The sequence below is a fragment of the Andrographis paniculata genome, unplaced genomic scaffold (assembly GCF_009805555.1).
Source record: "Andrographis paniculata isolate CXL003 unplaced genomic scaffold, ASM980555v1 Contig52END, whole genome shotgun sequence".
Lineage (NCBI taxonomy): Eukaryota > Viridiplantae > Streptophyta > Magnoliopsida > Lamiales > Acanthaceae > Andrographis > Andrographis paniculata.
In genome coordinates this window covers 4,039,248-4,054,664 of record NW_026137587.1, presented here as the reverse complement: position 1 = coordinate 4,054,664, position 15,417 = coordinate 4,039,248, and the positions used below count along the sequence as shown (strand labels likewise).

At 32.5% G+C, this 15,417-nt stretch overlaps 3 protein-coding genes across 7 annotated transcripts; all 3 read right to left on the bottom strand.

The window, feature by feature from the left end:
• Positions 1–345: 345 nt before the first annotated feature.
• Positions 346–3,948, bottom strand: LOC127254471 (pentatricopeptide repeat-containing protein At1g52640, mitochondrial). Of its 2 annotated transcripts, none has more exons than XM_051279572.1 (2): positions 3,820–3,948; positions 346–2,217 (listed from the first exon to the last, which is right to left on the bottom strand). In XM_051279572.1, the coding sequence occupies exons 1-2, from the start codon at positions 3,846–3,848 to the stop codon at positions 621–623; spliced, it is 1,626 nt and encodes a 541-aa protein (XP_051135529.1). In that variant the 5' UTR covers positions 3,849–3,948; the 3' UTR covers positions 346–620. The 2 variants fall into 2 exon arrangements, with proteins under 2 accessions (XP_051135529.1, XP_051135530.1); XM_051279573.1 differs by lacking the exon at positions 3,820–3,948 and adding an exon at positions 2,632–2,960.
• Positions 3,624–7,583, bottom strand: LOC127254472 (O-fucosyltransferase 13-like). 4 transcript variants are annotated; one of them, XM_051279574.1, is made up of 7 exons: positions 7,320–7,583; positions 6,820–6,955; positions 6,649–6,749; positions 6,161–6,231; positions 5,954–6,042; positions 4,875–5,096; positions 3,624–4,580 (listed from the first exon to the last, which is right to left on the bottom strand). In XM_051279574.1, the coding sequence occupies exons 2-7, from the start codon at positions 6,942–6,944 to the stop codon at positions 3,848–3,850; spliced, it is 1,341 nt and encodes a 446-aa protein (XP_051135531.1). In that variant the 5' UTR covers positions 6,945–6,955; positions 7,320–7,583; the 3' UTR covers positions 3,624–3,847. The 4 variants fall into 4 exon arrangements, with proteins under 4 accessions (XP_051135531.1, XP_051135532.1, XP_051135534.1 ...); XM_051279575.1 differs by having other exon boundaries at positions 6,649–6,731; XM_051279577.1 differs by lacking the exon at positions 7,320–7,583 and having other exon boundaries at positions 6,649–6,742.
• A 2,201-nt stretch (positions 7,584–9,784) lies between these two features.
• Positions 9,785–12,477, bottom strand: LOC127254403 (probable polygalacturonase At3g15720). Its single transcript, XM_051279494.1, has 9 exons — positions 12,283–12,477; positions 12,066–12,200; positions 11,808–11,957; positions 11,107–11,133; positions 10,813–11,020; positions 10,630–10,711; positions 10,319–10,427; positions 10,130–10,243; positions 9,785–10,027 (listed from the first exon to the last, which is right to left on the bottom strand). Exons 1-9 carry the CDS (start codon positions 12,475–12,477, stop codon positions 9,785–9,787), a joined length of 1,263 nt encoding a protein of 420 aa, XP_051135451.1.
• Between the last annotated feature and the right edge of the window lie 2,940 nt (positions 12,478–15,417).

Below are 15,417 nucleotides of genomic sequence, written 5' to 3'. Positions count from 1 at the left end.
AGTAAAAAGGTAAAATTTGTGTTTAAAAAGATAAATAAGACAATAGTTGTTGGACGTCCAATATATAAAAATTTGACATTAGTTTGTGAACGAAATGAGTAATACTTTTATAATATATCATATCAAAATATCATTTAAATAAAAACTATTGGAAAATACGCATCCGAAATTCCTTTGAACTGCCAATGAAGACGCCAACTCCTTTGAGCAATGTGCAACGGCGTTAAGAACCACACAATGAAATACTACCTCTGTTCGACTCTAAGGGTCCCATTTACTTTTTGCGAGTTGATATTTGAATATTAATTATTATATGAAAACGTAGCACAAATAAAAAAAATGATAAAAATACTTATATTAGTGTCTTACAATACAATTATAATGACATTTGTATACAAAATTATACAAATATAAAAATATTTTTAATATTAAATACAATAACGTAAAAAGTAAATGAGACCCTTAGAGTCGGACAGAGAGAGCATTAGAATAGTTATGAATCGATTCTCTCATCTCGAGCTCGAGTTAGATCCAATTTGAGTTGAACTTTAACTGCTTTTCGCTTGAACACAAAATCGATCGTCTAAAAGTGTCGCGTATCGACTCATTTGTAGATCACACTAATAACTTAAATCAAGAGAACCATCGCTTTCATCGGAGAAATCTTTGTGGCTTTTCGATCCTATGTTACGCCTATTGCCCCTCATCAATTTTGCCGCCTCCTGCATTGGTCGGGAGCTGCTCCGACCCATCTTATCAGCAAGAACGTCGACGAGCTCTGCATAGCGTAAGCCGATCAATTTCTTCCTCAACACTTCACATGTCGAGTCATAAGGCGGTATCCCATCATCAATCATCATCTCGAAATACTTACAAACTTCTTCGACCTTCACTCGCTTCTTACATAGCCCATGAACCATGACGGCATAAGTCGACACCACGGGATGGAACCCCCTCTCTTCCATCGAATTCCAAACCTTCTCGACTGTGTCAAACCTCCCGATTCTGATCAGCATTTTGAGCACCATGTTGTACGTGTGCTTGTCCCGTCGGCATGAATCTAAATCCATCCTCTTCATCAATTTAAGGGCCCGGTTGACTTCATTTCGATCGCAATGGTAAGATAGAATAGTGTTGTAAGTCCACGCATCAGGCCGCGCCCCTTGCCCGATCATCTCATCCAAAAGGGCGTACGCCTCTTCGATCTGATCGTTCTTGCAAAGCTTCTTGATAATGCAGTTGTAAGTGAACACAATGGGGACGAGACTGCGCCGTTTCATCGATTCAAGGATCCTAAATGCCGAATGGAGATCGTCGGATTCGCAAGATGCATGGATGAAAATCGAGTAGGAATGTGCGTCCGGATGAGGCCCATCACGCTGCATATGCTCGAACAATCGATAAGCCTCGTCAACACGCCGGGATTTACACAAAGCTACCATTAGACTATTCCAGGCAGGCAAATCTAAAGCGTAACCTCGTTCACGCATTTCGTCGAACAGGTGGTGTGCACTATTAGAGTCGGCAATTTCTCCCCAACCGTTGATCAGAATGCTGTAAGTCTTCACCGTTGGATTGAGATTGGCAACCTTGACGCGGTCGAATAGTTCCTGAGCAATGCGGACATGCTTTCGCTTGCAGAGTGTGTAGAGGAGCTGGTCGAGATCATCCACGCTAGGTTTGATTCCGAAATCCGACATCCGATTGAAAGCTCTGACAGCATCCGCCGGTAAATTAGCCTTGCTGTAAGCCCTAAAAATTATCCAGAAGATGTCTCGACTGATTTCCAAGGATCTGGTGTTCTTTATCGAGAGTAAGAAATCCCAAAGTATAGGGAACTGGCGGCTGCTGCCTAAGATGTCAATGAGAATTCGATGACTATCATTGCTGTGACGGAAGCCGGAGATTTTCTCAGCCCAGAGGAAGAATCGGTGGGCGGAGAAGCCAAGATTTTTGCACCTTTTCAGGACTTGTTCGACGACATCAGCTGAGATGGTTGAAGCGAAGGGGGTGAGAGCCGATTCGATGTCATTTTGGGGGTTTCTGTAGTCGCTGAGGATGCGTGAGAGCTCGTTGACGAGGTGTTGGTGGCCAAATTGCTGCGGCTCGGCGGCGATTGGATGAGAGGAGAAAGGCTTGAGGTTCAGAAATTTGTTGATCGGTGGCGGTGGACAATTGGAGAGACGTCGGAGGAGCAATCTAACCACCATGGCTGTCCTGTCAAGCAAAGAGTTTCAGAGCAAGAACGATGTTAAATCGATAAAGCCAATGCGTTTAAAGAGAAACTGGTGTGTTTTTCAATACATTCTCATGAACCTTATTAAAACTTTCAAAATTGTATAGAAATAGTCACAAAGATAACTTCAATCACACCAAAATGTATAACAGTGAAAGATTAGAGCTTAGAACCAATCCATAAGCACCTACGCCAATTCCAACAAGAGAAACATAAATTAACCCACAAATCCGTGGAAATAAAACAAAAATTGAACAAATAGAGTCCAAAATTCCAATTAATTTTAAAATCAAAGCAACTAATTGCGACTAACATCAAACAAGTTAAACCCTAAATACTATAGCGTCTGGCATTGAGAACAGCAAATAATTCAAAATTCGTGTTAAGGACTGAACTACAAAGCCTCCGAAGAAACTGTAGAAGAAGAAAATGAGACGACGACGGTGAAGCTGTCCTGTCTTGGAGGACGACGCCAAACACCGGAGAGAAAAAGACGGCGTTGCCAGAGAAGAAGAAGATGATGATGGTAGGAAAGGAATTTCGGAATTGGGGAGTGAAATGTGAAAGAATACGACGAAGAAAACTAGAAACGACCAACGGAAAGACGAAGAAGACGACGAGAGAGACGGCGGGATCTGTGACCGGACCTCAACGCCGTCTGATGTATCTGAAACAAGTGTAAGAGTTGGGCTAGCCCATGTGGCCCGCCTAGGTAGTAAACCATAAGTCCAAACTCCAATTTTTCAATTAAGTGGTGGACGAACCGTTCACAACAAACAAATCACAATGTCACAATCGGCTAATTAGCTTTTTTTTTTTTTTTTTTTCCTCTTATGACATGAAAATCATCAGCGGCTATTAGATCCGACAAGACAATTGGGTAACTGTCGGCGTGTAGAACCATTGTGATCGGCCGGTGGAAGTACTACTTTGCCAAATGTTCTCCATCACCATTTTTTAACTAGGATTCCCAAAAATAATAATTAAAAAACATAATATTTTTTATATATTAAAAAAGAAAACTTCAAATACTTATAGAAAAAAGTTTTAAAAAAAAATAAAAATAAAAATCAAATGTTCAATCTAAAATAACATATTTTATATTTTTATACTATTCCCCATGCCACGTACAAAAAATTCAATCCATTTGGTAGTAATATGCCAAAAACACTCAAACTTCTATTCACAATGACTAAGGTGGTTTGATATTCAGCCCTTCAATGGGCCAAATTTGCCGAATTTTGTGTAAAACAATGTCTCCCCCCACATCATGTAGTCTACAATTCAGTTAAAAATAAGGTCTTTGTATGTGAACCGAAAACTCAAGGAAAAAAAAAAATAATAATAATAATAATAATAAAAATTGAACAAAAGAAGAAAATAAAAATCGAGTAACAGATTCAGACCATATAGAACATGAATGACCAAACATTCAAATAAAAAGTTGTATAATAAAACAAGGCACAACAATATGCTCTGAGAAAAATCCTCCAACTGCAAGAAAATGAGCATACATTTAACACATTCAATGCAGCAATGGATGATCAAAGCTTTGCCCCAAAATCCATGAATTAAAAGAATACCTGAATCGTTGCCCGCTCGGTCTTCGCATCACAGTTTGAACTCACAGAAGCAGTCGGGCAACCCGGATCCCACACCCCTAACGAAATCATCCCTGTGAACCTTCCACAAAGCTTCCATCAAAGAGTTCCCCTTAAGCCCCTGCGAAGTCAAAACAGCGAAGGCCCTCCTACTCAAGAAAAGTGTTTTATACATCCCCTTGAAAGCCCGAATCGCTGAAACCATCTTATCCATATTGCCAAAGTATGTCGCCATGTACGAATCGCTGTTAATAGATATGTAGTAATCAAGGGCAGCTTTTGTGTTCCCGTGCATGTTCTTGAAGTCTTCGCTGTTCATCAGGGCAGATTTAGTGAAGACATTTGCGTACACTGAAGTCAGGCCTTCGAGCTCCATCAGACCATCTCCAGCAGCTAAATATATGTTTGTGTCGGTGGGTATGGAAAGAGCTTCAAGTATGGTTGCAGTTTCATTTGGTGTGAGGGGACATTTCCCTCGGATTCGCCATAATTGAGCTTGTTCGCCGGTCCATGGCTTCCTATCTCCACGAGCAGCCTCTATTGCCCTGATGGAAGTAGGAGACAGGCCAGGATATTCGCACTGGCTGTAAGCTACCATGTCGGGTTCAAACCGTAGGTGAAGTGCAAGAAAGGGCTTCGGTATAGCTTGCAGAAGCTCGGCACCTTTCTTTTCTAATTCACTGGTTAGGCGTAGAGCGCTATAGCAAGCTTGACATAGAGCAGCTTTTGCATACAGTGGATATCTGCAGTGTATATAAAATATATATATATATATATGTATCGAAAATCAGAAATAGGCAGATGCAAGATTTGATTCAGGAGAAAGAAGAAATTCACCATAGCCTCAAATCTAATCACAAGGTGAATAAAACAAACCTCGGCCCAAACAGAGTAAGAACAGCAAAAGTCTAGTTAGCTCAAGAAATAAATTTCAGGAACTACTTCTATATCAAGAAAATTAATGTCGAGAATGAGAGGAGGGTGACAACAAATTGTGCATGTACCAGATATCATTCAAGATTGGGAGACAGATATACCTATCCCTTCTTTGGCTCATTGCTGGCGTGATTGAAATGTACTGATGCTTCAGAAGAGATGGAAGCACCGTTTCTACATAATCGAATAAGCCTTTGCGCTTGCTACAGTCAACTCTAACGGGCTCTTTTGATGCAAGCTCTGCAGGTAATTCCTTCACGATATGTACGAAGCCGTTCATTTTCTGGATGAAGTACTCGACATCAAACACATCTCCAAATCCACTGCACAACCAAATCACATGATGAAACCAATAGGTAAAAAATGGAAAAGGTGAAATATTTGTGTATATAAGTTTGCTATTAGCAGTAAAAGAATAATTATATTTGTAGAAGAGATGTATCTATACGTAAGGTTCGGATTAAACTCCAATAGGCAATGTATATACTCTAGCACAGGAGCCAACTTCAACTTTGATGACCCTAAACTACAATCTATCTTTACAGTGCCATCCTCAGTTCACCGATCCTTTACAAACTCACTTCTTATGCAACCATATTTACATTACAACTACTAGCCAATTTCATCAATTTCAAGATTCAAGCATCAAAGTTCAATTCTTCAACATATACCAGCATATAGTAGTTCTAGCTTTTAAATACTGACATCACACTATAGTACTTGATCTTAATCATATATATATATATATATATATCCCTAAGTTTTGGATTAAACTCCAAAAGGGATGGAATATTTGAATTCAGCTTCGATGACCCTAACCTATAATCTATCTTCAAAGTGCCATCCTCAGCTCACACCTGTCAATTCTTCTACAAAGCGCACTTTATATTACATTACATTAGGAGTTAATTTCATCAATTTCAAGCATCAAAGTTCAATTACTCGGCATATACCAGCATATAGTAGCTCTATGTTTTAAGTACTGGCATCACGTTATAGTACTTGATCTTAATCGTATGCATTCATTCATCATATATATAAGATATTAAAAAAAGGCAATGCGTAAGTAAGATTCATCATTAGAGATCAGTTCTACTTTAAAGGCATAGTGGCTATTTTTTGAGTAAAATTGCATGTTCAGAGAAAATGCATCATTTGTCAACAAATTCAGATTGCTTACGTTGACTCATTCCAATAGGCAGCAACTTCAAATTTAGGTAAAACAAGTGTGGCATTCAGCAGGCGAGCCATGCCGACACCATCACAAAACTGCAATTACCACAGTCAGAAAAAATTACAGACAAGCACAAAAGAAAAAAAGTTCATACAGAGAAATCAAGCAACCTAAAAACGATACAAGAAAGAAAAAAAAGTCAAAAGTACTTACATCCCTCCTCATCTGATTGAGCCCACCATAGCAATCGATTCGAATATACCCAGTGCTCTTAGCTGGTAGGGCTGCAGCATTTCAACACAAAAAAACCAATGCAAACGTCTGCATTTGAAGTCAGTCAATGTTGTCTCCAGGAAAATAAAGCATGCCAGAATCGATACATACACACAAATGGAATCAAATCTATTCAATTTACTACAAATAAGCACCAAATTTTGACAAAGAAATGCACTCATTTTTTTAGATCCCAACAGGATTTGAGAGGGGAAATGTAGGACTTAATTTTTCATATTTAATCCTTTCCCAAATTGGGTACGAATCCATCAACCCTCAATCACAACACCTCAATAAAACCACTTGCGTAAAGAGTAAATCATACCAAAAATTCACTGTGTTCAAAAAACGCAAAACAAACATCCATTAAAAACAATAACAATTTTTTTTTTCTTTAGAAGAAAAAAAAAAAAAAGGAAAACCCTAACCAGCAGGATGCCCTTGCAGCCACCAACTACAAGGCCTCCACTCGGAAAGCCTCCGTAAACTCCATATCTCAGCTCTTTTTGACCTGCTCCACAACTTTTCTCTATTGAATCTAACTGGATCAGATAATCCAAAATTCACTAGAACACACACAAAGCGAGACTCTCACTTACACTGGAGCATCGATCGGCGTCTGAGAGAAGGGAGAAGAGGGCGAGATCAGAATCAGGGCAAGGAAGAGAGAGAAGAAAATGAAGGTGGTGGTGAGTAATGTCTTCCCAATTGGCGGAGCATTCATTGGAGTTGTCTCTGTAAATGAAATTTTCCCAAGATCAGCACAAAGATAGAAATAGTCGCATAAATTAAAAGTTTCAAAATTGGATAGATATAGTCACAAAGATAACTTCAATCACACCAAAATGTGTAACAGTGTAAGATTAGAGCTTAGAACCAATCCATCAATCTACCTAAGCCAATTCCCAACAAAAGCAACACAAACCAAGCCAAGAAAATCCAACAAAAATCAAACTTATAGACTCCACCATTTCAAATAAATTTAAAATCAACGAAATTAAATACAACTAACATCAAATAATTTAAACCCTAAATACTTTAGCACCCGGCATTCATAACAGCAAATAAATCAAAATTAGTGTTAAAGAATTGAACATACAAAGCCTCCAATGAAACTGTAGAAGAAGAAGTGACGACGAGGGTGAAGCTGCCCTGTCTTGGAGGACGACGCCGAACACCGGAGAGAAAAATACAGCGACGTCAGAGAAGAAGAAGATGATGGTAGGAACTGAATTTCGGAATCGGAGAGTCAATGTGAAAGGTACGACGAAGAACACGAGAAACAACGGACGGTAAGACGAAGAAGACGACGAGAGCGACTATCCCGATGGATCTGTGACCGGAACTGAACTACTTCTGATTGTATCTGGTAAAATGAAATGTAAAATATTAAATATTAATATATATATATATATAAAATAATTTAATTTTACAGTAAGGTAGTATAAGATTTGGGCCAACCCATAGGTTAACCATAGTCCAAATTTTTAATTAAGTAGGAAGTTTTGAACCAATTGTTTTGGAATTTTTTTTTTTTCCTTTAGTATATCATTAATTTGATATAAATGTTAGATAATAAAAATTATAATATTTTATATTAAATATTAATTTTTATAAAAAAAAAATAGAGGGCAAAAAAACTTATATAACAATATTATTTATATTTATCATTTTTATCCGTCAAAATAAAAAATTTATAGTATTTTATTTTTAAGTTTTTATCATATTACATATTATAAATAATTTTAAATTTCTATTTATGTATATTAATATTATTAAATCAAATTAAATATCTATATATCTTTTAAGAAATACTAATAACTAGTAATATTATTTTGTAATCAGAGTAGTCAAAGAGTAAATAAAAATATTTTATCTGAAAAGAGAGTATTATTTTTTTCACAAAGATTAAACAAAACAAATCAAAATAACAAAATAAAACTAAAATGTGTCTGTTTAATCTTTATAACAAAAATAAAACTTAAATATGTTTGTTTGGTGCTACATTGAAGCACCATTGTATTATTCAATACATGAAAGGATAAACACACAAGTGGAGAGAAAAAAAAAAAATTGTTCCTCTCATTAAAATTCAATTCAAACTAAGCATTCTTTATTACTGCACTCTAAAGTAGACTAGGTTGATCTTTAACCATTTTTATTTTTTATTTTTTTTATAACTTAAGAATCTTCAGCTATTGTTCGAAAGTGCGCACTAGATAAACCCCGGCCAAACCTAATACCCTGCAGATCTTTAACCATCTTTCATTCAATATAATCGAAACATTAAATATTGTATAGACCTTTGGATTTACTTGAATTTATTTCACATGAGACAAATCGAATTTGTCTCGAAACATTTCATCATTTGACCAAATAAAAAAGGCATCATAGTAATCTTTCTTAATCTTTGCAAACTCTCCCTTTTGATGTTAAGTTCACGTTGCCATTGCAAGCCTATAATATATTTCATATGCCAAAATTAGAAAATATAACTTTATCATTTTTCAATAAGAATATGAATTTTTGAATAATACTCCGTAAACACAAAATACGACTGTAAAAACAATTGAACTAATCCAAACTATATGAGACCAAACTCAAAACTAATAACACTGAAATTAAATATGAAATTATAAAGAGAAACCAAACAAACAGCATGGGTGTGTTTCTTTATCCAATTTTTTTTTTATTTTAATTTTATTATTTAAACTCTGTCTTTCCGAAAATATATATATAAATTTCTTTTCATAAACCATATGATCAAATATTAATTAAATACAAAACCTAAACCAAATCTTCCGACTGTTTGATAGTTGCGAGAAGAAAACTCCAAACCAACTGTACAATGTTTTCTCCGACGAATAAATCTTTCCGGCAATGACCAGTCTTCTCCATAACATCTCCAATAACCAACGAAGAGTTTTCCACAACGGCTCCTTTTGGCCCCAGTGAAAATTTTTTGGCACAAAGATTAAAATTATATGCTAATTCGGGAGATTAATTCTAAGCTCAAAATTTGTTGACACATGGATTCAAAGAATAGTATTTAATATTATTCTTATACTTTTTTTAATCGAAGCATTGGAATTTTTATAGGATTAATAATGAAAATTTTGAATTAAAGTAAAATGCGTAAAAATTATATAAAATTCATCTGTAGCAATGATGTAAATAGATTGAAAAATACTATTTTCGTACCAAAAAAATATATATATATATTCAAGCTTTCAGATATGAATTTTAAGATAGTATGTACTTTTTACCTTTAAAAGACATTAAAATGAAATAAACATATATTTATGAAAATTAATGCATAATAATAAAAATTGTATGTAATATTAATAATGTTGTTATTCAAAATATACAAGGAATGAAGGATAATCCGTTGAATTTCTTATACTTGCCAAATCAGTAATAACATAATTTTAACTAAGGATCGGGAAAGTAAAAATAAATTTAACAGATATAAATAGATTGAAAAGGGTTTTAAAACACAATGAGTTCATATTTCTCTACAAATAAAGAAAAATTGTGGCCAGTCACTCATCGTCGATAGTATACTTAAATAACGAAATCTTTCTCACGGCATGTCAACCCGTTCGACCCCGATACCTGAGCATTGTTGCAGCTCGCCTTCGCTAGGCCGCCTCCATTCGATGCTAATTGTATCTTGATGTTTTCGAGCACAATGCCCGTGCACGGCACCGTCTTGCTACAATTAAAATTGATAGCATTGCCCTCTTTATTATTCGTCGTCCCACGCAGCCCCGTGTATCTCACGTCGCTAATTTTAACCGCCGACGGCTGTCGATGAAATTAGAGTAAGACAAAAATTATCATCAATGCACATTGATAGATTTTATTACAAAAAATTAATAGAAATATATGTTTTGAAATTGATGGTACTTTGACAGGGCATGTTTTGTGAGGACAATAAAATTGGTCGATTAAGACCGGATTCTCTACGCGATCGAATTCTATGTCGGAGAACACAATGTTTTTGGCGAAACCGGAGCCACCCTGTCGCAAAAAAGAACCGATCGAGTAAGGGATTCGAAAGCTCGATTTAATTCTAATTGTAATTGCTAAATTCACCTGCCATGTCTTGATCCGAGCTCCGTTTTCGGATCTACGGAAACTACAATGAGCTACTGTAATTCCTTGTACTTGATCAGTATGTCCGTTTTTCCCTAAGCTACCTATGCTGTAAAAAATAAAAAAATAATAATAAGTATTTAATGTGATATGGCATGTTTTTATTTCTAAAAAAAAATAATTAATATTTTGTTAAATAGTACTACAAATGAATAGTGATAAATATAATTTTTAGATAATTTTTACAACAAACAAAATATAAGTGCTTGTTTTTTTTGTTTTTTTTTTTTTTATGGAGAAGAATGTTCGACCTAATTCCATGGCCAGGGCCGCATTTTATGCCGGTGATGTTGATAGCCGAGCTGCCGCTATTTATGGCTATGCAGTCGTCGCCTTTCATGTCCATCGGACAACAAATTAAATTGGCGGGAGATTAAAAAACATATATTCGACCAAAAGGGTCGTATTATGTATTCAAATTAGGACATAGTTACCAGTTGCAATGACGCTGCTACGCACGTAAATGTTGGTCGAGCTGCTGATGTCAATCCCGTCGGTGTTGGGGCTGTCCTCCGGTGCAGTTATGCTCAAACCCGAAATGTCTGCGCCCCGGCAGCCATTTATCGATATATGGTTCTTTTGGCTGTTTGCATGGTTTAGGCCGCGTAATTGAAGATTGTTGCAATGTGAAAATTGTAATGCCTAAGAAAAATCGAGACAACGTTGTCAATATGGATTTCGATTTTAATATGATGAACAAAAGATCGAAACTTTGAATAGCTTCTTACAGTAGGCCGTGAATTGTCGTCCGACGCCTGGAAAATATAGAACATATTATTTGTTAGAAGGCATGTTAGAGAAAATTGTATACTATATTCTCTTTAAAAATTATTTATTTTTCGATACTATGCAATAGTTACTCGTTTTAAATAAAAATATATTATTTTTTTTAAATAAAATATCGTATTAAATTATATACAAAATATAATATAAAATTACAAATACAAATCAAATATATTATAGAAGTTCTTTATAGAGTATTAAATATTTTTTTCGTTCACTAAAATTACGTAGTTTTCTATAAATATTAATATTAAAAGATAATAATATTTTAATATAAAATAAAATTAAAAAAAAATGAAAGTACTATTGAATATTCATTAAGAAATTAATAAAAATTAATGAAAATAATTATTATCTATTAAAATAAAAATAATAAAATTATAGATAAATAAAGTTCTTTATCGTAAATAAATTAGATATAAATTTAACTTAAAAATCGACGTAATTTTAACTTTGATTATAGCAAAAAAGGTATTAAAAAAAAATAAGTTGTTTATTAGAGTAAGTAGATAGGTAAATAAAAAAGAAAAAAACATGTAGCAAAATAATCATTATAATTAAAATAGAAAAAAATAAAAATAAATAAAATGGACATTAACCTTGAGTAATAATAACAATTTATATAAATATTTATAATTATTTATACCTTTTTCCACCATGTCTCGCCCTGACCATCGATTGTCCCCTTTCCATTTCCGGAAACCACAAGTCCATTAATTTCATGAAATCTCAACCACACATCTCTAGATTTTTCTTTCCATGCTTCTTTTGGAGGCGCCACAATCTTTCCAGAAATCTATTTAAAAATTTTCACAAACAAAAAAAATTAAAAATTTTACAACTATTTATATATATATATATATCGATAATTCGATAATTTAATATCACACGTAAAAAATGTCACCATAAACATGACCCTGCTAGATTTACAAGGTCCTTCGAACTCGATGGAAGACACCAAAAATGTCCCGCTCGGTACAACGATCGTCGCATTCTTCGACCCAGCTCCGCATGCTGCTGTCCACGCCGATTTAAATTCCTATACAAATATTGTTACGAAAAAAATATTTATATACTTTAATATATAAATAAATAAATAAAGTTTTTCAAGAATCAATTACTTTGGCATTATCTTTTCGACCATCTCCGACAGCTCCAAATTTTGTGATATCAAATGAATTTTGTCCCGACGACGGATACTCTACCGAACCCGGCCACCGGGCAGCGACCGCCGTCGCGGATATTAATATTAGGGCTACGAAGAACATAGTCACGTGCGACGCACACTCCTGTACGGACGAGAAGAAAGCATCCATTATTGCTTCTTTACAAATTATTATCAGATTTTTTTTGAAAAAAAATAAATAATTAATTAAAAAAAATAAAAAAAGATAGTGATGAGATTTTTACATACCATAAGATTTTACTAAAAATTATGGTATAGTCGAAGAAAATATTTGTGAAGAATTGGGGTTGCAGATGCACTTATTTATATTACAAAATTTGAATGTGATTATTCTTATTATTATTTGGAAAATTGTAATAAATTTTTGTTATTTGATTTTAATAAGTTGCAATAATTGGGTAATTTTTTTTTTTTTAATTTTGATTGTTTTGAAATCAAGTCAAAGGCATTTAAATCTGTATTTCAAATTTTAATAGAGGAAAATTTGCAATATTTGTAGGATTATTATAATTAAATGTGTTTAGATACGATTATAATTGTGATTTGATTTTCTATTTGTGGTTTGAAATATTTTCTATTTTAATTATATTAATTATATGATTTGAGACACTATACGATATTATGTGAATAAATAGGACTAACATTAATTTCAAATATTTAAATTTTATGTGACAAAATTATGATGACAATGCTATAAAAGAAAAAATATATTTCAATTTTGTCTAGTGCCAAATCTTTTTTTTTTTTTTTTTTTTTTGGATTATCAATAAATTGATTCATTGGCATATTAGGGAAAAAAATTGTACCTAATTTAATAGGAATCTTGCGATAATATTATATTATTATGTATATCACAAAAGATATAATTCTGTATATATAAAAATCCTCAAAATAATATTTAGGATAATATATTTATTAAATCAAATCGAAGCCAAATATGAAAGTGAAAAACCAATCATTTATCCAGTTCCATTTTTTTGGATAAGTATGAAAGCATGTATCAGGGTAAAATGGATTAATTAAATTTTATTACAATTTTAGTCTTACAATTTCGGACCAATTTAATTCATTTGTATGTTTGTGTTTTAATCAATTTTAGTTGTATGCTAATTCTTTTTAAATTTAGAGATCACAATGATTAAAAGTTGAATTTTAAGATTTATTCATAGTTTCCATTTTTCTATATGGATCTTTGTGCGAATCATTGGGTTTATTCAAGTAAAGGTATGATCAACGGCTGATTCAGTGAAATCAGCATAATGTTGATTTAATCGGATCAATATATGTTATATAAGTGACTAGTATATATTTGTATATATCTCAACATATTTATAATACAATATATATTATGTTATAACTCACTGTATGTTACTTTATAAAACATCATATGGATATGTTGATCAGGTCAAAACAACACCATACTAATTTTTGAGTTGAAATATTTTATTATTATTATTATTATTATTATTATTATTATTATTTTGAATTGAAATATTTGAATTGGTGTTGGGTTGTTAGTTGGTTTTTGTAACAATGATATGTTGATTGATGGGTAATTAATTAAAATGAAATGTATAAATTGATATGATGTTGTGAATTAAAGATATAAATATTTGAGAATAATGATATATAATTTTTTAAAAATATATTTTTTGTGTAATCCGACTTTTTTTAATAATCTAAAAAAAAAATTAGAATAATTCTTAGAGTTTGTTTTTCCATATTTTTTCGACAATTCTTAATATATTTATTTTTCATATTTTTTTAAAAAATAATATTCAATATATATTTTTATATTAATGACACAAATATTTATATTTTAAATAAAAAAATTCAAAAACGGAACTACAAAACAATCAACTTTTTCATTTTTCAGCGGATAAAAAAAATAATCTGAAGTAAAAATTAGGGTGACTGATCTAATGGCGCAAATTTTGGGGAATGAAAGGAATAAAATGAGATTGGTTTTGACGGAAGAAAATAAAAAAATAGTGTGTAATAGTGTAAAAAGGTGTATGCGGACCAAAACCAAAAACAATTGTTTTAAATTTTATTTTATCCATTACATTATTTGATGTTATGATTTAAGTTTATACAGTTTGTTATATGGTGCCAAGCCCTATTATTATTATTATTATTATTATTATTATAAATACCAATGCTATTTTTCAACGAATTATAATTTATTTTCTAACAAACTCACTTTATTAAAAAAAAAAATAATATAATATTATTTTTGTATATTTATATTTAGAAAATATAAATTAATTATTTTAAATGATTTGAGTTTAAATTGTTTGAATATTAGCGATAGTGAATCTATCACTATTTTACTAAATATTGATCCGCTTCTAAAAGAGAATAAAAGATCGAAAAATGTGAAATATATTTTTTTTTATAGTGGTGCAGAAAAATGCCAAACACACACCAAAAAGGGTGCAATGGTGACCAGATAAGGTAATAAGGTGTAATAAGGTGTTATTTATTTATTTAGAGATTTATTGGTTATTGTATTTATAAACGACTTCGATTAGAATTATTATCATCTCTACTTATAAACATATGATTTATTTTGAACTACATGTTCTTTTTTTAGTCTTCTATATAATTTTTTGATTAACATTTTATTATATATATATTCTTACCCTTAATTTCATAATATTATATATATATTTTTAGAACGGTTAGGGTGTTAAATTGAAGAAATCAGCACTGTGCCGATTTTTCAAATTAGCACCCGTAATATATACAAATAACACACAGTTGTTTTATTGTGTGGTATATAATAAAGACATGTGTTGTTGGTTAATAATTATAAGTGTTATAAATGTGTTGTATAAAAGTATACGTTGTGCTGAAATGAACTATTATTTATATTGTGTAGGACTATAGCGTGTGTTATTACTTTATGTGTTATATTTGTGTTGTTGGTTCATAATTACAAGTGTGTTGTATAACAGTATGTGGTGTGCTGAAACCAAATATTGTTTATGTTCTATAAGACTATAGCATGCGTTGGTAATTTATGTATTGTATTTGTATTATATGAATACATACAGTGCTCTGCTGG